We start from the raw sequence: 24,296 nt of genomic DNA, 5'->3' as shown, positions 1-24,296 counted from the left end.
GGAAACATGCTATTGAGCAGCCATCTTTGACTCCCACCTAGTGGAGGCCATATCCTATATTATGACAAATCAATGAAGCCTGAGCATGAAGGCTTAGAAATAATTTTGTAAGGACTGCTTTTTTTTCAAATACTTTTAATGTGTTTAACTCATCTTTATTGGTCTTCCTTTTTAAGCTATTTGGTGTGCACATTTATACTAGTGCAATGTGTTCTTCCCTTTTATATTGCTTTGATTGTATGTGCTCTCTCACACTCATCTCTCCCCTCACACAAGTGCTGCTGCTGCTGCTGGCTTTGAGAGTATCTGCACAGTTTAAATTATTCTAATTGGTTTTGGTGACAGGTTTATGCACTGACCAAGTACTCAAGAACAGGTGGGTGAGGACACAATCATGTAGTATGTCCCTGATGTCAGAGAAGACAAGGCTCAATTAGGCATGCAGATCATTCTTATTGTATCTGTTATTGCCTGTTGTTGGGGCCAGTCTGCAGCCAGTCAAACTCAGTGTTGAACTAAATGTCCTGGCAAAGCTCCTAGAAACAGAAAGTAGATGAAGTCCCTTGTGACCAGAAAAGGAAAACAGCATATACTGCCTCATTTTCAAGAGTTTCACATGGACTTATTCAAAGAGTGTGACTGATGGCTATGGCAGTAAATGTGTCATTTCAGTCTCCTATGACAATAAATGTTTCTCAACAAACAGATGAGAAAATCAAAGGCTCGTGAGTCTGTCTCACCTAAACTAACTCTTCAGAGGTGTGTAGAATCGTTTTCCAATATAATGCGGTGTGCAGCTGTCTCTTTCAATCTAACAATTGTATTATAATATTCCATTTCATTTGTTCACATGCACAGATGCAAGAAATGAATTGAACAACAACAAAATAAGGTTATGGACATTATTAGAACAGACTTACAGTATAATGATGATGACACACTTTTGTGAAATTGGTAATACTTTTGCAGCAATTCATTTAATTATTCCAAAGAAAGTACTCAATGTTCTACATTAGTACTTACTGGAACACCAAGAAATCACGAGATAGTCAGAGGAGCAAATGGCCTATCCGTAGACACTAAGAAAGAGCAATCAAACCCAGAGCAGCTGATGGCTTCCTGTATCTGTCACCAAGTAAAATACATCCTCAATCATTATGAAAAATATTGTCTGAGAACATGCAACCGCCCTCATCATTCCCGACGACCCAGATGTCTTACCCTTGCCCCTGTCTTCTCTAATGACCCTCGGTCTGTGCTATTCCTGACCATTCCCTCCCTACCCCCTCCAGTTCCACCACCATTTCTGACTCTGCGCGCCGGACAGTAGACAATGGACCTGATCGGACAGCTCAGAGCTTCAAACAATTCGATTGGTGGAAGAGGCAGGGCAGGCCAGGAGCAAGGAAGGAGGGTGTGGTCAAGCAAAGCATCCCCGAGGCTGGATGCCCTAAGGTTTTTATCAGAACGGGTGTAGATTAGTTTCGCCTTTTTTTCTTCCCCGAGATGAGTTTGTGGTGTTTACTTTAAAAATAAAATAGAAATAAAAAACAAGAGATAAAAAAAATCATTAAAATTATAGCTCACAACTGTGCAGGGGGAGAGGGGTGGGGGCGCGAAGGAGTGCATTCACATATATCTACACATTTAACCGAATGCCATCTGTCTCTCCATTGGCTTGGCCTGTTCCCCCTGACCTTCCCAACGCATATGCATGAGGCTTCCTGCCGCCTTGTGTGTGCCTATGCAGCTGCCTGTTCCTGTGTGTGAAGAGAGGGAGAGGGGGGCGACTGAGAGAGAGAGAGAGAGAGAGAGAGAGAGAGAGAGAGAGAGAGCGAGCGGTAGAGAACAGAACAGCAGCCGGGCTGGAAGCTTCAGCCATGTCAGTTTTCTCTAAAACGCTGGACAGACGATGAGAAGAGAGGAGCTATGGCCTTGTCACTGAGTGCAGATGAAGAGGATTATGAATCAGAATCTGAACAGGTTAGACAACAACATTGACACTGAACACATTGGGTTTCTAATCGGCATGCTGTTGTTTTTCTTCAAGAGGGGCTTTGCTTTAGAGCTGTAATCGTGAGTAGAACGTATTTTCTCTCCCCCCACCGTCCTCTTTTCTCTCGTTCTTTGCTCACTTGCCATCATGAGCAGGAATAGGGTAGTAATTTGATTAGGGGAATGGAGGGAAAAGGGAAACATTTTGTTTCGGTAACTAATCCACTGGGCAAGAGCTAGCTTAGCTATTTCACAGGTTTTAGACATACGCCTTCTCCTGTCCCTGGCTCTTGTATCCAGACGACTTGTGTCAGACAGACCCAAGAAAGAAAGGAATGAGCTACCCACCAAAGTAGTTCTTTGATCTCCATACTTGATTTTCTTATGTGATCCAGTAACCTCAGAGCTGAGTTTTTTTGTTTTAAATAAAACCTGAAGAGGACACAGTGAATATACATGGTCTCTTTGACTACTAGATGTTTTTGTCACACACTGACCCGTCAGATTGTGTTCTTGGTCAAGCTACTGTGATTATGGAAAATTATGGGCCATTGTGACTGGTATTTTTGTGTGAACAGTGAGGGTGTGGGAGAGTAGTGTAGGAGGCAGCATGGCTGTACATGTGGGGCCTTTCACTTCACTTAACCTCAGGCTTGGTTTGTTACTTAAACTAAAGTAAATCGATTACATTACCTCAGCCCATGCCAGCTGAAGCTCCATTATGTCACATTCAGGTTTAGCTCGCTTTACACACATACATATTTCTTCCATGTCTCAACTATCTGGGTCACTAAGAAAATACCTCATATCATGTGAATTGTACTCACATAACATGATTTTCTTGACCCTCATTGCTCATATAACTCAGGCCTCACCATGCTCTGTGCCTTTTAAGAGGGGTTTGGGAGAGGGAACAATGAGCAGTCAGTGTTTACCCTCTATTAATTTAGCAGAGGCGCACCGCACATAAACAAAATATACATTTTCGGGACAGAAAAAATGCTTTCAGTGTAAACTTGAATGACAAACCACACTAAGTATGTCGAAAAGATCATTCTCAAAGTGTATTCACACCCCTTCACCTTTTCAGCATTTTGTTACGTTACAGCCTTATTATAAAATGTATTAAATTGTTTTTTTTCCTCAACAATCTACACACAATACCCTATAATTACATAGCAAAAACCGGTTTTTAGAATGTTAGCAAATTTATAAAATAAAACGGAAATATCACATTTACATAAGTATTAAAATCCTTTAATTAGTACTTTGTTGAAGCACTTTGAGCAGCGATTACAGCCTAGTCTTCTTCGGTATGACGCTACAAGCTTGGCACGCCTGTATTTGTGGAGTTTCTCCCATTTATTCTCTGCAGATCCTCTCAAGCTCTTGTCAGGTTGGATGGGAGGTGTTGCTGCACAGCGAATTCCAGGTCTCTCCTGAGATGTTAGATTGGATTCAAGTCCGGGCCCTGGCTGGGCCACTGAAGGACATTCAGAGACTTGTCCCGAAGCCACTCCTGCGTTGACTTGGCTGTGTGCTTAGGGTTGTTGTCCTTTTGGAAGGTGAACCTTTGCCCCAGTCTGAGGTCCTGAGCGCTCTGGAGCAGGTTTTCATCTCTGTACTTTGGTCCGTTCATCTTTCCCTCGATCCTGACTAGTCTCCCAGTTCCTGCCGCTGAAAATCATCCCCACAGCATGATGCTGCCACCACCATGCTTCACCGTAGGGATGGTATTGGCCAGGTGATGAGCGGTGCCTGGTTTCCTCCAGATGTGACGCTTAGCATTCAGGCCAAATAGTTCAATCTTGGTTTCATCAGACCAGAGAATCTTGTTTATCATGGTCTGAGAGTCCTTTAGGTGCCTTTTGTAAAACTCCAAGCAGGCTGTCATGTGCCTTTTACTGAGGAGTGGCTTCCATCTGGCCATTCTACCATAAAGGCCTGATTGATGGAGTGCTGCAGAGATGGTTATCCCATCTCCACAGAGGAACTCTGGAGCTCTGTCAGAGTGACCATCAGGTTCTTGGTCACCTCCCATACCAAGGCCCGCCCTCCTCCCTGATTGCTCAGTTTGGCTGGGTGGTCAGCTCTAGAAAGAGTCTTGGTGGTTCCAAACTTCATCCATTTAAGAACGATGTACTTCGTGTACTTATGGACCTTCAGTGCTGCAGAAATATTTTTGTACCTTTCCCCAGATCTGTGCCTTGACACAAACCTGTCTCGGGAGCTCTATGTACAATTCCTTCGACCTCATGGCTGTTTTTTCTGACATGCACTAATAACCATGGGACCTTTTTATATAGACCGGTGTGGGTCTTTCCAAATCATGTACAATCAATTGAATTTACCACAGGTGGACTCCAATCAAGCTGTAGAAACATGTCAAGGATGATTAATGGCAACAGGATACACCTGAGCTGAATTTCTAGTCTTATAGCAAAGGGTCTGAATACTTGTGTAAATAAGGTATTTGCATTTTTTTTTTTTAGACATTTGCTAAAATGTCCTAACCTGTTTTCACTTTGTTATTATGGGGTAGATTGAGGAAAACAACATGTACTTTAGAATAAGGCTGTAACGTAACAAAATGTGGAAAAAGTCAAGGTCTGAATACTTTACAAATGCACGGTATTTGCATGTACAATCTTTGAGAATTAGAAATCACGAAAATAAAAGCTTAACAGTCAGGGAGAATAGAAATGTCTAAAAACAAATGTAGGAGTATTTCTGGCATGACTGGATTACTGACGGGGCAAGCAGGGTACATGCCCAGGGGCCCCGATTGGGTTCCCCATTGGTTTTGTTATGTTTGAGCACAAGAACACAGAAATAGCCATGCCCAAATATGAAGAATTGCAGGAATTAGATTTCAAATGGCAAAATTCTTTAACTCCAAGGAAAATGTGTGGAGAAAAAAACAGCAATTACTTTTCTCTCTGCCGCCAATTCCGTAACCGATTTACCCCTTTTTACAGAAAAACTGTTAGCTCTTACAGCACTACTTGATCGCTCTTGCCTGTTTGGCTACTTTTCGTTGTAGGTTACCCCGCAAGCAGAAAATACACGCTAGACCAGTGGGATCCAGGACCTTATGGAGGAAGATGTAGGATTGTTTCACTGAGTACTGATTCAAACACAACCCAGCTTCAAACTCCTTGCTCTCTCGGCTTCAATTAAAAGACAAATGGTGGTTTCCTGGGGGGCTATGAGTTAGGAAGCACAATACATTAAAGATAAATGTAAAGAGAATTTAACTTCATATTCATCATCTCCAGCACCACGCCAACATTAACATATGTGATGTAGTAAAAACAATAAGTGGAAGATAAGTATTTCCAATGACATCAACCAATTAGTAGGCAATGCCTACTTAGAATTGGTTAAAATCACATGATGCCCATCGACATCAATGGAAACATTTCTCTTCCTCCATCTTTTTTAACACAAACAGAAACGCACCCTTTTCACATGGTTGATTTTGGGGTGGTGCTGAAGATGATGATGAATATGAAGTAGAACAATTTTGACATTTCCCTTTAAACACCCACTCGCACAGTCATTGTTCATGAAGGAGATGATTTCAATCTTATACTTTTGGCACAGTTGTAGAGATGTCATAGACTCCCCCCCCCCCCCCCCCCCCCTTGTGTGGTGTGGTGTCCTGGGGTCCACTGGAGCTAGGCAGATGGTGAACCATGTGACTTCCTACCATAGCACTGATATCCACAGTGAAACTGTGAGTCAGAGGGCCTTACTCAGACCAGGCCCCCATCTAGGCCTAGTGTTTGAGGGCCTCAACAAACTTACCTAACATTCGTAACACATTAGTCAGCCAAGTTACAGTAAGTGCTGGTCCGTTGTTTTGTTTCTGTTCCTTGTCTGGAACTATTAAAGCTCAAGACTCTGTAGACAAACACATTAGTCTTCATATTTTTTGACTAGATTCTGTAATATTTCATACCAGCGAGACCACTTTGGTTAAAAATACTATAAAAGGGTCTTAAAAGCCAAATGCAATAAAATAATTGTTATTTTGTTTCTTGAATTAGTGGTCAAAAGGAAACAAAAATAGCTTCTTAGCCAAGAGCAATTTCTCAAGCAAGAATTTTGCTTGGGACTGTCTAGCAGTGGTCTGAGTGAGGGGACTAATTGGATGAGCCTAACAAGAGGGATCTGTAACCTGAACTAGCTAAATTTGGCAGAGAGGAATGAAACTCTTTAATTAATCCTTCAGTCTAAGCCAGTGGGGGGGGGTCAACTAAGCTTTATGGAATTGTTGTTAGAAGGTTGTACCAATGATAATTTAGCTATTTGATTTATAATTTTAATTCTTCATGGTGAAAAATATATAGAATTATTTGATGAATATTATTTTGGAAAGTATTCCGACTCGTTTACTTTTTCCACATTTTGTTACATTAGACTCATTTTAAAATTGATTTAACAAAGATCCCTCAATCTACACACAATACCCCATAAAGCGAGAACAGGTTTTCAGACATTTTTGCAAATGTATTAAAAATAAACAAATGCCTTATCTACATAAGTATTCAGACCCTTTGCTATGAGACTCAACATTGATCTCCGGTGCATCCTGTTTCCATTGAATATCCTTCAAATTTTTCTACAACTTGATTGGAGTCCATCTGATTTGGAAAGACACACCTGTCTAGTTGGTACAACAGCTGTTAGTGCATGTCAGAGCAAAAACCAAGCCATGAGGTCAAAGGAATTGTCTGTATAGCTCAGAGACAGGATTGTGTCGAGGCACAGATCTGAGAAAGGGTACCAAAAAATGTCTGCAGCATCGAAGGTCCCCAAGAACACCGTGACCTCCATCATTCTTAAATGGAAGAAGTTTGGAACTACCAAGACTCTTCCTAGAGCTGGCCACCCGGCCAAACTGAGAAATCAGGGGAGAAGGGCAACACCCACCCGTAGCACGTGCTCCAGCAGGTGCACGTGCTCCGCCTTTCCTTCCAGTTCTCTGCTGCCAATGACTGGAACAAATTGCAAAAATCAGAGACTTATATCTCCCGCTCTAACTTTAAGCATCAGCAGTCAGAGCAGCTTACCGATCACTGTACCTGTACACAGCCAATCTGTAAATAGCACACCAAACTATCTTATCCCCATATTATTACTTACTGGGGTGCAAGAGGGTATCTCTACTTGCACATCTATCACTCCAGTATTAATGCTAGATTGTAATTATTTCACCTCTATGGCCTATTTATTGCTTGCCTCCCTAGTCTTCTACATTTGCACACACTGTACACAGATTTATTTTCTATTGTGTTATTGACAGTACATTTGTTTATGTGTAGCTCTGTGTTGTATTTGTTGCACTGCTTTGCTGTATCTTGGCCAGGCCACAGTTGTACATGAGAACTTGTTGTCAACTGGCCTACCTGGTTAAATAAAGGTGAAGTAAAAAAAGGGCCTTGGTCAGGGTGGTGACCAGGAACCCGATGGTCACTCTGACAGAGCTTTAGAGTTCCTCTGTGGAGATGGGAGAACCTTCCAGAAGGACAACAATCTCTGCAGCACCTCACCAATCAGGCCTTTATGGTAGAGTGGCCAGACGGAAGCCACAATATCATTAAAAGGCACATGACAGCCTGCTTGGTGTTTGCCAAAAGGCACCTAAAAGACTCTCAGACCATGAGAAACAAGATTCTCTGGTCTGATGAAACCAACATTGAACTATTTGGCCTGAATGCCAAGCGTCACGTCTAGAGGAAACCAGGCACCGCTCATCACCTGGCCAATACCATCCCTACGGTAAAGCATGGTGGTGGCAGCATCAAGCTGGGGGGATGTTTTTCAGCTGCAGGGACTGGGAGACTAGTCAGGATCGAGGGAAAGATGAACGGACCAAAGTACAGAGAGATCCTTGATAAAAACCTGCTCCAGAGCACTCAGGACCTCAGACTGGGGTGAAGGTTCAGCTTGCAACAGGACAATGACCCTAAGCACACAGCCAAGACAATGCAGAAGTGGCTTCGGGACAAGTCTCTGAATGTCCTTGAGTGGCCCAGCCAGAGCCCGGACTTGAACCCAGTCAAACATCTCAGGAGAGACCTGAAAATAAATCCAAGCTTGTAGCGTCACACCCAAGAAGACTCAAAGCTGTAATTGCTGCCAAAGGTGCTTCAACAGAGTAAAGGGTCTGAATACTTATGTAAATGTGAGATTTCAGTTTTTTTTTTATTTTAATACATTTGTAAACATTTCTAAAATCCTGTTTTTGCTTTGTCATTATGTGTTATTGTGTGTAGATTTGATGATGGGGGGGGGGGGGGGGGGGGGGGTACAGTTTAATCCATTTTAGAATAAAATGTGTAAAAAGTCAAGGGGTCTGAATACTTGTCGAATGCACTGTATTAGCCTATATAAACACATTGAAGAACAGATTCACTACTTGGAACAGAGTCTCAAAAGGAAGATTGTTCTGAAGTGTCTCTCCTACATCAGAGAGATATATGAAAGACCAGAAAGCATTTGTTGCAAAACTACCGAAATGTTCATGAGCGTCTCATCTTTCCATAAGACTTTGTGGGCCAAACCGTTCAGATGCTACAAATCAAATCAAAGTTTACTTGTCACGTGCGCCGAATACAATGGGTATAGATCTTACAGTGAAATGCTTACTTACAGGCTCTAACCAATAGTGCAAAAAGGTATTAGGTGAACAATAGGTAAGTAAAGTTATAAAAACGACAGTAAAAAGATAGTGAAAAACAGTAGCGAGGCTATAAAAGTAGCGAGGCTACATACAGACACCGCTTAGTCCGGCTGATTGTGGTAGTATGTACAGTCGTGGCCAAAACTTTTGAGAATGACACAAATATTAATTTTCACAAAGTCTGCTGCCTCAGTTTGTATCATGGCAATTTGCATATACTCCAGGATGTTATGAAGATTGATCAGATGAATTGCAATTAATTGCAAAGTCCCTCTTTGCCATGCAAATGAACTGAATCCCCCAAAAAATATTTCCACTGCATTTCAGCCCTGCCACAAAAGGACCAGCTGACAACTCTCGTTAACAGGTGTGAGTGTTGATGAGGACAAGGCTGGAGAATACTCTGTCATGCTGATTGAGTTCGAATAACAGACTGGAAGCTTCAAAAGGAGGGTGGTGCTTGGAATGATTGTTCTTCCTCTGTCAATCATGGTTACCTGCAAGGAAATGCGTGCCGTCATTGTTGCTTTGCACAAAAAGGGGCTTCACAGGCTGCGGGATCGGGGCACCACCAGTACAGAGCTTGCTCAGGAATGGCAGCAGGCATGTGTGAGTGCATCTGTATGCACAATGAGGCGAAGACTTTTGGAGGATGGCCTGGTGTCAAGAAGGGCAGCAAAGAAGCCACTTCTCTCCAGGAAAAACATCAGGGACAGACTGATATTCTGCAAAAGGTATAGGGATTGGACTGCTGAGGACTGGGGTAAAGTCATTTTCTCTGAATCCCCTTTCCAATTGTTTGGAGCATCAAAAAAGTTTGTCCGGAGAAGACAAGGTGAGCGCTACCATCAGCCCTGTGTCATGCCAACAGTAAAGCATCCTGAGACCATTCATGTGTGGGTTTGCTTCTCAGCCAAGGGAGTGGGCTCACTCACAATTTTGCGTAAGAACACAGCCATGAATAAAGAATGGTACCAACACATCCTCCGAGAGCAACTTCTCCCAACCATCCAGGAACAGTTTGGTGACGAACAATGCCTTTTCCAGCATGATGGAGCACATTGCCAAAAGGCAAAATTGATAACTAAGTGGCTCGGGGAACAAAAGATTGATATTTTGGGTCCATGGCCAGGAAACTCCCCAGACCTTAATTCCATTGAGAACTTGCGGTCAATCCTCAAGAGGTGTGGGTGGACAAACAAAATCCCACAAATTCTGACAAACTCCAAGCATTGATTATGCAATAATGGGCTGCCATCAGTCAGGATGTGGCCCAGATGTTAATTGACAGCATGCCAGGGTGGATTGCAGAGGTCTTGAAAAAGAAGGGTCAACACTGCAAATATTGAGTCTTTGCATGAACTTCATGTAATTGTCAATAAAATCCTTTGACACTTATGAAATGCTTGTAATTATACTTCAGTATTCCTTAGTAACATCTGACAAAAATATCTAAAGACACTGAAGCAGCAAACTTTGGAAATTAATATTTGTGTCATTCTCAACTTTTGGCAATGACTGTACATGTAGATATGGTTAAAGTGACTATGCAATAATGATGAACAGAGAGTAGCAGTAGCGTAAAATAGGGGTTGGTGGGTGGCGGGACACAATGCAGATAGCCCGGTTAGCCAATGTGTGGGAGCACTGTTTGGTCGGACCAATTGAGGTAGTATATACATATGTACATGAATGTATAGTTAAAGTGAATATGCATATATGATAAACAGAGAGCAGCAGCGTAAAGGGGGGTTGGGGGAGGTGGGTATACAATGCAAATAGTCCTCGTAACCATTTGATTACCTGTTCAGGCCTCTTATGGCTTGGGGGTAAAAACTGTTGTAGCATTTTTGTTCTAGACTTGGCACTCCGGTACCGCTTGCCATGTGGTAGTAGAGAGAACAGTCTATGACTGGGGTTGCTGGGGTCTTTGACAATTTTTAGGGCCTTCCTCTGACACCGCCTGGTGTAGAGGTCCTGGATGGCAGGCAGCTTAGCTCCAGTGATGTACTGGGCCGTACGCGCTACCCTCTGTAGTGCCTTGCGGTCGGAGGCCGAGCAATTGCCATACCAGGCAGTGATGCAACCAGTCAAGATGCTCTCGATGTTGCAGCTGTAAAACATTTTGAGGCTCTCAGGAACCATGCCAAATCTTTTTAGTTTAATAGGCTTTGTCGTGCCCTCTTCACGACTCTCATGGTGTGTTTGGGCCATTCTAGTTTGTTGTTGATGTGGACAGCAAGGAACTTGAAGCTCTCAACCTGCTCCACTACAGCCCCGTCGATGAGAATGGGGGCTTGCTCGGTCCTCCTTTTCCTGTAGTCCACAATCATTTCCTTAGTCTTGGTTACATTAAGAGACAGGTTATTATTCTGGCACCACCCCGCCAGGTCCTCCCTCTAGTTTGTTTCGTCATTGTCTGTGATCAGGCCTACCACTGTTGTGTCGTCTGCAAACTTAATGATGGTGTTGGAGTCGTTCCTGACCATGCAGTCGTGGGTGAACAGGGAGTACAGGAGGGGACTGAGCACGCACCCCTGGGGGGCTCCAGTGTTGAGGATCAGCGTGGCAGATGTGTTGCTACCTACCCTCACCACCTGGGGACGGCCCGTCAGGAAGTCCAGGATCCAGTTTCAGAGGGAGGTGTTTAGTCCCAGGGTCCTTAGCTAAGTGATGAGCTTTGAGGATACTATGGTGTTGAACGCTGAGCTGTAGTCAATGAATAGCATTCTCACGTAGGTGTTCCTTTTGTCCTGGTTTGGAGAGGGTGTGGAGTGCAATAGAGATTGCATCATCTTTGGATTTGTTTGGGCAGTATGCAAATTGGACTGGGTCTAGGGTTTCTGGGATAATGGTGTTGATGTGAGCCATTACCAGCCTTTCAAAGCACTTCATGGCTATGGATGTGAGTGCTACGGGTCTGTAGTATTTTAGGCAGGTTGCCTTTGTGTTCTTGGGCACAGGGACTATGGTGGTCTGCTTGAAACATGTTGGTATTACAGACTCAATCAGGAACATGTTGAAAATGTCAGTGAAGACACCTGCCAGTTGGTCAGCACATGCCCCGGAGCACACGTCCTGGTAATCCGTCTGGCCCTGCAGCCTTGTGTATGTTGACCTCTTTTTAAAGGTCTTACTCACGTCGGCTACGGAGAGCGTGATCACACAGTCGTTCGGAATAGCTGATGCTCTCCTGCATGCCTCAGTATTGCTTGCCTCGAAGCGAGCATAGAAGTGATTTCGCTCGTCTGGTAGGCTCGTGTCACTGGGCAGCTTGTGGCTGTGTAGTCTGTAATAGTTTGCAAGCCCTGCCACAAGACGAGTGTCGGAGCAGGTGTAGTATGATTCAATCTTAACCCTGTATTGACGTTTTGCCTGTTTGATGGTTCGTCGCAGGTGTCGTGTCTTTGGCATCATAAAAATAAGTCTTCAGTTTAATCAAATAAATTCTCTAATTATTATTATTACGTGATTAAACTAACTAGGAAGTCGGGGCACCAAGGGAAATATTCAGACTACAAAGATATAATTTTCCTAATATAACTTTCAGATATTTTAATATCTGATCAATTGGTCTTCTAGTTAATGAATTGTTCTTTACCTCACGTTAGTCTCATTCCATACGTCGTAAATTGTTGGTTATCTGCACGAACCCAGTCTTCACTATGAATCCTCCATACTTCAATTGTCTCAGTTAATAAATAAATGATTAACTAAATAATCACAGAAATCTCTGTTGGAAAGTTTGTCTCTGTTGGAGAGTTTGTCTGCCAGATCATGTAATGTTACTTTCTCTAGCATAAGCCGCCTCCAACTTCGTTTTAGAGAATTTGGGTATGAGTCCAACCGTCCTCGCATCCGCAAACCACATGTATGGCGTTGTGTGGGCGAGCAGTTTGCTGTTGTCAACAGTGCCCCATGGTGGGGTTATGGTATGAGCAGGCATAAGCTACGGACAATGAACACAATTGCATCTTATCATTGGCAATTTGAATGCAAAGAGATACTGTGATGAGGTCCTGAGGCCCTTTAAAAAAATATATAGATTTTTTTAAAGGTGTCTGTGACCAACTGATGCATATCTGTATTCCCAGTGATGTGAAATGCATAAATTAGGGCCTAATTAATTTATTTCAATTTGTTTTCTTTATGTGAACTGTAATTCAGTAAAATCGTTGAAATTGTTGCATGGTGTGTGTGTGTACAGTTGAAGTCGGAAGTTTACATACACCACTCAGTTTTTCACAATTCCTGACATTTAATCCTAGTAAAAAATGCAATGTCTTAGGTCAGTTAGGATCACCACTTTATTTAAAGAATGTGAAATGTCAGAATAATAGTAGAGTGATTTTATTTCAGCTTTTATTTCTTTCATCACATTCCCAGTGGTTCAGAAGTTTTACATGCACTCAATTAGAATTTGGTAGCATTGCCTTTAAATTGTTTAACTTGGGTCAAACATTTTGGGTAGCCTTCCACAAGCTTCCCACAATAAGTTTGGGGAATGTTGGCCCATTCCTCCTGACAGAGCTGGTGTAACTGAGTCAGGTTTGTAGGCCTCCTTGTTCGCACACACTTTTTCAGTTCTGCCCACATATTTTCTATAGGATTGAGGTCAGGGCTTTGTAGACCATACTCACCCACTTGTTAGGTAAGTACTCATTTTGTTTGTTTTAACCAAGACAAACTCATGCCCCTTTGGTAGAACAGAATTGTGTAGAACGTTGTCAAGCATTTTGTCATGCTGACGCTGTTGCACACAACGCTTGACTATTTGGAGTAAGAGAGTATCAGATACTTTACTCAAGGACTCTGTCAGGGTGAAGATGAGTGTCCCAGGGGAAAAGAGGTCATGCAGCACACATGGGATTTTAGTGGGCCTACACGTTGATCCTGTCTGTCTATTAGGGCCTTTTTGATGTTAAGGATCTGTTGTGTTGGATACCATTTTGTAGAGTTCTGCTCAAAGGTCTCTCAAAATGATCTGTTTTTGGAAGTTCAACAGTTCAAGACAATGCCAGGAATATGTTGCAATCGCACTTGAATGTTGTGCAATGCTGATAGTCACAGTGTTTTTCTGATGTCTTCACACACACTTATTGGTCAATCATATTTATTCTGAAAAGCATTGTAGTCTGTGTTTCCCAATCCCTGTTAGATGCTGCGTCGTCAACAACGGTATATGTTTGAGAACCTCAGTTTGGATCTGGAAATATGCTTGAGGATGGCCAAAGATGAAATGTCATCAAAAACAACTCTCTCTCTCTCCAAACCTGAAGAAAAGCTTCCTGATAGAAAATGTTCTTGTGGCATGTCTCCCGTCCCCGGTGAAATGTTATTTTGGTTTTCATGAAGGAACACTTTGTTCTCAATGACCCTGTTGTAGTGTGTGTGTTTTTTTTTGTCTCTCTCACTCTCTCTCTTTAAGCCCTCAGCAATAATTCCATCTGCTTTTTTAAAACTGAGGTTTTTGTCCTTATTAGCCAGGATAGTCCAGGAGGATGATTATGTAAGGGATGACGTGTGTATCTCAGTGTTTAGTTCAGGGGTGGAAGGTTTTCACTGTTGTGGATTCATTCTTAATTGAGGAGCATTGCTAGGTGGTAAGATGTTTTCGGTGAACCTGTGTGTGTGTGTTGCTGTCTTGTGATTCATGTTTATTTTCATTGATGGACTTACTGGCTAATACAGTGGCAGATGTGTTTGGGCCATAAATACACAAGCATGCAGTGTTGACATGCTTACTTAAGCCTAACAGGAGTGTGATAGCCTTCTGATTTTGCAGTGCTTGATAATAGATTGTGGTTGTTTTGGATTTCTGCAGTCAACTGGGGCGGCAGGGTAGCCTAGTGGTTAGAGCGTTGGACTAGTAACCCGGAAGGTTGCAAGTTCAAACCTCCGAGCTGACAAGGTACAAATCTGTCGTTAAGCCACTTCCTAGGCCATCATTGACAATAAGAATTTGTTCTTAACTGACTTGCCTAGTTAAATAAAGGTCAAATAAACGGTCCTCACAGCCCTCCCTGTGCCTCCCTGTGCACTGTGATAGTCTCAGAGGTCCGTTAAAAGCGCAGAGAGCATCATGAAGAACAAGGAACACACCAGACAGGTCCGAGATACTTTTGTGAAGAAGTTTAAAGCCGGATTTGGATACAAAAAGATTTTCCAAGCTTTAAACATCCCAAGGAGCACTGTGCAAGCGATAATATTGAAATGGAAGGAGTATCAGACCACTGCAAATCTACCAAGACCTGGCCGTCCCTCTAAACTTTCAGCTCATACAAGGAGAAGACTGATCAGAGATGCAGCCAAGAGGCCCATGATCACTCTGGATGAACTGCAGAGATCTACAGCTGAGGTAGGAGACTCTGTCCATAGGACAACAATCAGTCGTATATTGCACAAATCTGTCCTTTATGGAAGAGTGGCAAGAAAGCCATTTCTTAAAGATATCCATAAAAAGTGTTGTTTAAAGTTTGCCACAAGCCACCTGGGAGACACACCAAACATGTGGAAGAAGGTGCTCTGGTCAGATGAAACCAAAATTGAACTTTTTGGCAACAATGCAAAACGTTATGTTCGGTGTAAAAGCAACACAGCTGAACACACCATCCCCACTGTCAAACATGGTGGTGGCAGCATCATGGTTTGGGCCTGCTTTTCTTCAGCAGGGACAGGGAAGATGGTTAAAATTGATGGGAAGATGGATGGAGCCAAATACAGGACCATTCTGGAAGAAAACCTGATGGAGTCTGCAAAAGACCTGAGACTGGGATGGAGATTTGTCTTCCAACAAGACAATGATCCAAAACATAAAGCAAAATCTACAATGGAATGGTTCAAAAATAAACATATCCAGGTGTTAGAATGGCCAAGTCAAAGTCCAGACCTGAATCCAATCGAGAATCTGTGGAAAGAACTGAAAACTGCTGTTCACAAATGCTCTCCATCCAACCTCACTGAGCTCGAGCTGTTTTGCAAGGAGGAATGGGAAAAAATGTCAGTCTCTCGATGTGCAAAACTGATAGAGACATACCCCAAGCGACTTACAGCTGTAATCGCAGCAAAAGGTGACGCTACAAAGTATTAACTTAAGGGGGCTGAGTAATTTTGCACGCCCAATTTTTCAGTTTTTGATTTGTTAAAAAAGTTTGAAATATCCAATAAATGTCGTTCCACTTCATGATTGTGTCCCACTTGTTGTTGATTCTTCACAAAAAAATACAGTTTTATATCTTTATGTTTGAAGCCTGAAATGTGGCAAAAGGTCGCAAAGTTCAAGGGGGCCGAATACTTTCGCAAGGCACTGTATATATATATATATATATATATATATGTATGTATGTATGTATGTATGTATGTATGTATGTATGTATGTGTATATATATATGTGTATATATGTATTTTGTGTAGGTTGTTTAAATGTTGTATAGGCCTTATAGATGAGCTGTGTGGGTCACTGATGTCCTTTGCAGGAGATAGTAAGCAGGACACCATGCTCAACTGGGACTGCGGGCTCTTTGTGACAACCAGCAGATTCTGCTTGAGGTGTACATCTATTCGGTTTAGTTTCCCTTCAGGGATCACTATAGGTCCATATCCACCACTCCCGATGCTATAGCCTGCCAGGGAAGGAGAATGGTCCTTTCTTAGGATCTACCTGCTATTTCACTCATCGATCCCACAACAAAGTGTTTTTAATGCCAGTAAGAACAACCACCAGGGGAATGAATAACCCAATTTACAACACATTCATCTCTTAACTTTTTTCCCAGCATATCTCCCATGGCCTCAAGTTGTGTACCTTAGAGGAGAGGAGTCATGAAAATGATTTATTTCAAAAAATAATCCTAACCCCCTCCCCCCTCCCATTAAAGTACAGTATGTCTCTGCTAGTTCCCACCTTCTCTCATTATTCTATTCAAATGGTTAGGAAAAGCAGGGGGACTGTGTTTCCAAGGAAACACTCTCCTCTGCAGCACAAACATTTTTCTCAGTAATTGCATAGGGAATCTCTCATTTGGATGGTTTTATTTTTCTGGTGGCTCTAGGCTTGGGTGAAGAGCATTGGGAGAATCTTTTTTGTCGGGGGGGGGGGAAACGCTGATTTGCAGATTTGGCATTGTCATCTAGAAACGTTTGTGGCTCACAGCCGGTGGCCTCTGCACTACTGTCTCACTAGCTTTATGAATGTCAGAATTAGACCATACAGTACTAGATGCTTTGTGTTCAGTAATGAAGTCGAAGGTAGTTTACTGTCTTGGGCAACGGTGTCCATTAAATTGCCCACCTCAACTTGAATTGTATAATTTTTCTCTCTGCAGCAGCATGCAGCCAACCGGCCAAAGCCCAAGATGGGGACGTCAGCAGCGGTCAAGCTGCCGTCGAATCGCAGTGCGTCTGGCGCCAGACGCAGGAGAACACGCTGCCGAAAGTGTGAGGCGTGCCTCCGAACCGAGTGTGGAGACTGTCACTTCTGTAAAGACATGAAGAAGTTTGGAGGACCAGGGCGCATGAAGCAGTCCTGTATCATGAGGCAGTGCATTGCAGTGAGTAAAGCCAAAGAAACCACACAGGCTTTTCATTATCCATACTATTTAGCAGAGAGTTCAGTTAGCCAATATTGTCTTATTCAATGATGCAGTGCTGTGCCACATGCAAAGACTGTGCATTTGACATACAAACCATAATGAGAGGTTCAGGGTTTAAAACCAGGGTCAGCGTAAGAGAACCGACCAGAAGTACATTGATACAGAGCGAGACAACAGGAAGTGAGTGCTAACATTTTTTTATTTGGCACAGTATGACTCATTCATGTGTCAATGGTCTCTAGATTCTGTCCAATCAGTGGACATTTGTCTACGGCTTGGCGTCGTTGCCAATGTCTGTTAATGATTCTTCTAAAACAGGAAACACAGAATGACCAGTTGCAACTTATGAACACCATTTCCGAATTGTATTGCACATTGGCATAGTAGACCCAATGTGTCTGAATCAATGAGTTTCACGGAATGTTGTGTTTGTCCCTTGCAGCCTGTCCTGCCCCACACGGCTGTGTGTGTTGTGTGTGGAGAAGCAGGTAAGGAGGACTCCCTAGAGGAAGAGGAGGACAAGTTCAACATCATGCTCATGGAGTGCTCCATCTGCAGTGAGATTGTTCACCCCAACTGCTTAAAGGTGAGCTAGGATGTGTCCAGTCATGACTTGACATGCTCGAGGCCAAGCCTCCACTTGATGAGTTTGATGACTCATCATTTGTGTGTGTGAGATTCGCCTGAATGGTTTTTATATGCTTTGTGACTCATTTGAGAGTAATACTGTATCCTGGAATGTTTGCTGCTGTACCAGTGGTAGGTGATTCACTGCGTTTGACTTTCAGACAGTTTTACAAGGCAGCTTGAGGCGTTGGTGTGGTGGGGACTTCCTGTTGTTGTTTGACACGGACTGAACCAGCTCATCAATTTCCTTCCTCCAGATTGACTTACAGAAGGCTAATATAGTGTCTGGGAAGGGGAAGTGTCCAGCTGAAATCACATGGCATAAGAATAGAGCTTTGCAGTGTTGTTGACATTGCCGGGTCGAGCCGGATGCAAATAAAATGCAAAGTGACTCATGCACCATTCTGCCAAACCATAGCATGATCTTGCTCAAACCTGTTCAAATGAAGGGAAGTTGTGACTGCCTTTGGTATTCCATGCACATAATACTCTAAAGTGATAGGTAAAGTATTGCTGAAGAATATACATTTTTTCATTTTGATAATAGGAATTTGTGTGACGGTCTTTATATCAGATGCTAGAGGTTGTTGGTTGTCCAGAGATTCTCACTTTTAATTGTCTGAGGGGAAAAAGGACGTGTTTTTCACCGCCTCACGTTAAGTGGACCCGGTCGTGCTTTCAGTTCCCGCTTTCTCTCTGTGGGGAAAACATTGTACTTTATTCTTGACTCCCTGTCTGCCCTTCTTGTCAACTAGCTCTTTTACTTCATGGTTTTCAGGTTAAAGATGCCTCTGGCGTGGTGAATGATGAACTTCCCAACTGTTGGGAATGTCCCAAATGCAACTACGCTGGGAAAACAGGCAAAGTGAGTACCTGTATGAATTCATCATTTATCCTCAAGTATGTGCAGAAATATACAATGTACATGTTACTGGGTATATTACTGATTTCAGTTGCCACAACATATTTTGTAGTCTGGTGTTGGATTTGCATTGACTTAATAAACAGGGCTGTGAACTTTGGAAAACATTCCCCAAAGAGTTAAATTCTTTCAAGTGTGAGGCATTTCGTAATGCATTTACTTTGTGGCTTTTACTTCCTGTTCATTTACTTACTTTGCTACTTACCAATGCCCTTTCTGTTACAGGGGAAACCAACACCTAATTCTCTAGAAGTGGTAGTCACAGTCTATCTCGTTTAACTCTTGTGAGACAGTAGCTCAGTTTGTTGACAACGTTGTGATAAGCAAAAGGTATAAAGTTGTCTCCTTTTTCCCCACCTTTTGGTCTGCAAGCAAAAAAGGGGACCAGGGTTCAAGTACGCGTCCAACCTCCCTGGCTCTCTGCTGAGGGAGCAGAAGGTGGTCAAGGAGGAGGGCGAGTCCACCTCTACGTCTACAGTCAAGAGGAAGCCTGAGAGGGATGAGACTCCCAGACACAGACCTGAGGAATGGGAGCCCCTTCACAGACAACCCCCTGTCCTGTCCCCTAGCACCCTGCCTCGGCCCAGACCTGAGGACAAACTGAGGAAGAAGAGGAAGCTCTTCGACGATGACTATGAAGAGGACTTTGATGTGAGGAAGAAGGTAGAGATACTCCGATTTTATCATGTGGTTTGTTAGTATAACGTTACACTCTCACTATGAGTGGCAATTTTCATGCTATGCCAAGCAACTCCTTTTGTTTAAAGTCTGGATGCTATGTGCTCTGGTATACATAGTTGAACATACTCTCTAACTAAACCTTCCTATCTCCAGGGAAAGTCAGATGGACATCTGTTCCTTAATCAGATCAAGACTGAAGAGGAGGAGGTGGATGAAGAGGAGAAGGCCTCTCTGTACCAGCGAGGCCTGGAGAGGAGAGGGCGTTTAGGAGATACCGAGGAGGAGGCAGAGTACGAGGATGACGAGGACACAAAGACAAGCCTGCCCAGGCCTCCTCTCAAAACTCCTGTTCTAGACAGTGACCAGTCTCACTGCAGCTCTCCATGGGCTGGCCCCAGTAGTGAGGGGGGCAGTGAACCCCAGGAGAAGGGCCCACGTCCCAAAGCGTGCCGCAAACGCCGATTACCAAACAAAGAGCTGAGTAAAGAGCTGAGCAAAGCACTGAACCAGGAGATCCAGAAGACCGAGGACTGCCTTGCCAATGAGAACCGCCAGCCCCTGAAGTTGGAGCCAGAGAGTGAGAATGAAGAGCCAAAGAGGAGCTTCCGCAATGGCAGTGACCTAGGAGGGGAGCGGCCACACCTCTGGACCAAGGAAATTAACTGCACTCCCTGGGAGCTGCGCCACTTCTACCCTGGCCAAATCACCCCTCTGGGCTTCAACAGGAGCTCCCCTGGCACCCGGCCCCTGCCCCCACGCTCCCCACCCAAGTGTGTCCAAATGGAGCGCCACGTCATCCGGCCGCCCCCCATCAGCCCCCCGCCGGATAGATTGCCCCTGGTGGACGGGAAAACCCACGCGGTGCAGCGAGAGGTCTGGGTGAAGATCTTCGGACACATCACACACAAGGAGCTGTGTGTCTGCATGCGTGTCTGCAAGACATGGAACCGATGGTGAGAGCTCCATTCTACTCAAACTGTGTTACTTCACATCGCAGGCCTTTTAAAAACATAAACACTTGGTATATTTGAATCTAGGTATCTAAAACCTTCACCTGTCCATTACAAATAGTGAGTGTGTGTCTCCATTGTCTATCTCTGACAGGTGCTGTGATAAAAGACTGTGGACCATAATCGATCTGAACCGCTGTAAATCTATCACTCCCCTCATGCTGAGTGGCATCATCCGCAGACAGCCCCTCTCACTGGACCTCAGCTGGACCAACATCTCCAAGAAGCAACTAAGCTGGCTTATAAACCGCTTACCAGGTATGTACCATGGCCATGTCACACTGATCTATGAGAGAGAAATATGGTTTGGGTCGAGAATAGAGACTGTCCATCCCTCTGTGTCTCTATCTCGGCGTTGCAACTCATCTGACACTACTCCGCTCTGTCCTGCAGGTCTGCGGGTGTTGCTGCTCTCCGGGTGCTCGTGGGTGGCTGTGTCTGCCCTCTGCACCTCTAGCTGCCCTCTGCTGCGCACCCTGGATGTGCAGTGGGTGGAGGGGCTCAAAGATGCCCAGATGAGGGACCTGCTCTCGCCTCCGACCGACAACAGACCAGGTAACCACCGGCAACCGGAGGGGGGAGTTGTGTGAAATTGACGCGGCTACGTTATAATCTGGTGGTTATCCTGGGTGTGACAGGACTGTGAGGCTCCTCTTTTTAAAAACCCATTAGGAAGAAAATGTGAGGGGATCTTTAGATAGTTCACATGTGTTTATTTAAAGGACCAAAATGAAGGCCATTACTCGGCATGTTTGACTGCGAGACAGGAAATTACTCATATTTTATTACTCCTCTCCACCCTCAGGCCAGTTGGACAACCGTTGTAAGCTGAGGAACGTTATGGACTTGCGTCTGGCCGGGCTGGACATCACAGACACCTCTCTGCGTCTGATTATCAGACATATGCCGGTACTTTCACAACTGGACCTGAGCTACTGCAACCACGTCAACGACCAGTCGGTCAACCTGCTGACGGCCGCAGGGACCACAACCAGGGACTCCCTCACAGAGATCAACCTGTCAGGTAGGAACCCTCAGCCAGTCAGTATGAGCAATAGGGGCAACCGCACAGAGGCTGTTTTTAAGTTACTCTGCTATTTCACTTTTTATAATGTCTGTTAATATTAGAGGGTATAGAAGAGGTATTTATTCTTAAACTGTTATCTCGATTTTATATTAAGAGTTTAACTATAGTCTTTGTTGTGTTTTAGCGTACATAATATTCAATCCGGCTCTGTACACGTTTCCTCATGCCTGATGCCTTGTCTCCGCCTCCAGTTTGTAATAGGGTGACAGACCATTCCCTTACCTTCTTCAAGCGCTGTGGAAGCATCTGTCACATTGACCTACGCTACTGCAAACAGGTGACCAAGACGGCCTGTGAACAGTTCATAGCTGAGATGTCTGTAAGTGTACAGTTTGGCCTCAAAGAGGACAAATTACTGCAGAAACTCGGCTAGTTCATTGAGGCACACTGAGACAGGCCAAAATGTACACAACATAAGAACTACCTTTTGCACTAAATGGAGCAAGACAAGGTTTCCCCCATCAAGCCTGGACTGGTTGGTTTTGTATGTTTATTTCCTCTTCAGTGGAGAATATACCGTGTTAGATTTCTGAACGAACAATGTCACATGAGTTGAGGAGAGAAGCAGAGGTGTGTAAATGGACTGGGCAGATTTTGTTTGCAGCGATCTTTCTGGATGTTGTAGAATCCTTGTGCTGAAAGGGGAGGATGTAAAGCTACTGGACAGAAGGAGATGGTGAAGGAAAACAGCCTGCATGAGTGTTTCTTTTTGTGTTTGTAAATTTTTTTTTTAAAGGTTTGTTATATTGAATTTGTTGGGGATTTTTTCTACTATTTAGGTTTGTTTTATACAACAATTCATGCATTGGGCAAAACATTTTTAAGTTTCAGTGAAAGTTACACTCCAGATTTCAACCTATGAACAGACCCCAGATGACATGTCATAGAACTGAATATTGACCTACAGATCCTTTATATCAGTTTGCCTTGACACCGATGGTAATATATATTTTTGGATGCTGTGTTTTACCTGATATCATGTGCCAATTTCTGAAGTTGACATTACAGTTTAACGGTAGTTACTGACTTGGACTGGATTTACTTTACATAAAACATGAAAATAAAACCATGATAAAATACATGTTATAAAAGTCTAAAGCTGCAATATGTAACTTTTGGGGTGACCTGACCAATTTCACATAGAAATGTGCGTTATAGACCTGTCATTGAAAGCAAGTCTAAGAAGCGGTAGAGTTCAGTTCTTTCTATGCTTCCCGTTCTTAAGTTTTGTTTTTGTCTTTTGGTTTTGTGCACCAGCCTTAAACAGCTGAAAATACAATATTTTTGGTTTTGTGCACCAGCCTTAAACAGCTGAAAGTACAATATTTTTGGTTTTGTGCACCAGCCTTAAACAGCTGAAAATACAATATTTTTGGTTTTGTGCACCAGCCTCAAACAGCTGAAAGTACAATATTTTTGGTTTTGTGCACCAGCCTCAAACAGCTGAAAATACAATATTTTTGGTTTTGTGCACCAGCCTTAAACAGCTGAAAGTACAATATTTTTGGTTTTGTGCACCAGCCTTAAACAGCTGAAAGTACAATATTTTTGGTTTTGTGCACCAGCCTTAAACAGCTGAAAGTACAATATTTTTGGTTTTGTGCACCAGCCTTAAACAGCTGAAAGTACAATATTTTTGGTTTTGTGCACCAGCCTTAAACAGCTGAAAGTACAATATTTTGGGTTTTGTACACCAGCCTTAAACAGCTGAAAGTACAATATTTTTGGTTTTGTGCACCAGCCTCAAACAGCTGAAAATACAATATTTTTGGTTTTGTGCACCAGCCTTAAACAGCTGAAAATACAATATTTTTGGTTTTGTGCACCAGCCTTAAACAGCTGAAAATACAATATTTTGGGTTTTGTACACCAGCCTTAAACAGCTGAAAATACAATATTTTTGGTTTTGTGCACCAGCCTCAAACAGCTGAAAATACAATATTTTTGGTTTTGTACACCAGCCTCAAACAGCTGAAAATACAATATTTTTGGTTTTGTGCACCAGCCTCAAACAGCTGAAAATACAATATTTTTGGTTTTGGAAAATATATTTCACAGTGGTTTAGATGGTATTCTACACTATACTTGCTTATTTTGCCAAAAACTACAATTTGGGTGAACTATTAAAATTTTTGCAACCAGGAAATGTCGGGCGATTTCTGCATCTTTAAATAATACAGCTTGTTAATACAATTAGTTAAATTAATACAGCTTGAAATGAATCAGTCAACCAATATGAAGAGTATTTTTAAATCCATTTTTAAACCTTTTGAAATTTGTATGAAACAGAAATGCAATTTCGTGTTTCACATGTTTCAGCAAGAGCCCATAATTTTTTATTTTACTAGGCAAGTCAGTTAAGAACAAATTCTTATTTCAATGACGGCCTGGGTTGCCATGTACTGTTCACCAAAGGGCATGGGGTTCAGGGGCAGAACGACAGATTTGGACCTTGTCAGCACGGGGGTTTGAACTTGCAACCTCCCGGTTACTAGTCCAACATCTAACCACTAGGCTACCGCCACATAATGTGAGTGTGTAAAGTAATTGAATCATTTTTCACCCATAGATACAATAAGTGGCCTCCAGACTTGGTGTGCAGTAAGTTTCTTTGAAAGAGCATTTGCTCATCCAATCATTAATTCCAAGATTGACAGATCTAGTCATTATTTTAAATGTTCTTTATTTATAT

At 43.1% G+C, this 24,296-nt stretch overlaps 1 protein-coding gene across 3 annotated transcripts; it reads left to right on the top strand.

Moving 5' to 3' along the window:
* The first annotated feature begins 1,646 nt into the window (after window positions 1-1,646).
* LOC110535930 (lysine-specific demethylase 2B) lies at window positions 1,647-23,337 on the top strand. 3 transcript variants are annotated; one of them, XM_036935764.1, is made up of 10 exons: window positions 1,647-1,983; window positions 17,011-17,235; window positions 17,720-17,863; window positions 18,683-18,769; window positions 19,190-19,477; window positions 19,661-20,460; window positions 20,612-20,775; window positions 20,911-21,072; window positions 21,323-21,541; window positions 21,796-23,337. In XM_036935764.1, exons 1-10 carry the CDS (start codon window positions 1,930-1,932, stop codon window positions 21,975-21,977), a joined length of 2,325 nt encoding a protein of 774 aa, XP_036791659.1. In that variant the 5' UTR covers window positions 1,647-1,929; the 3' UTR covers window positions 21,978-23,337. The 3 variants fall into 3 exon arrangements, with proteins under 3 accessions (XP_036791659.1, XP_036791658.1, XP_036791657.1); XM_036935763.1 differs by having other exon boundaries at window positions 1,657-1,983; window positions 19,199-19,489; XM_036935762.1 differs by having other exon boundaries at window positions 1,659-1,983; window positions 19,190-19,489.
* Window positions 23,338-24,296: the final 959 nt, after the last annotated feature.

This window comes from Oncorhynchus mykiss, chromosome 11, assembly GCF_013265735.2.
Source record: "Oncorhynchus mykiss isolate Arlee chromosome 11, USDA_OmykA_1.1, whole genome shotgun sequence".
NCBI lineage: Eukaryota > Metazoa > Chordata > Actinopteri > Salmoniformes > Salmonidae > Oncorhynchus > Oncorhynchus mykiss.
This window is presented reverse-complemented; position numbering and strand designations above follow the sequence as displayed.

Coding starts and splice junctions, on each gene's coding strand:
- LOC110535930 (XM_036935762.1), top strand. CDS start 1,930: ATGGCCTTGTCACTGAGTGCAGATGAAGAGGATTATGAATCAGAATCT. Junction 17,236..17,719: donor TCATGAGGCAGTGCATTGCA/GTGAGTAAAGCC, acceptor TGTCCCTTGCAG/CCTGTCCTGCCCCACACGGC. Junction 17,864..18,682: donor TTCACCCCAACTGCTTAAAG/GTGAGCTAGGAT, acceptor CATGGTTTTCAG/GTTAAAGATGCCTCTGGCGT.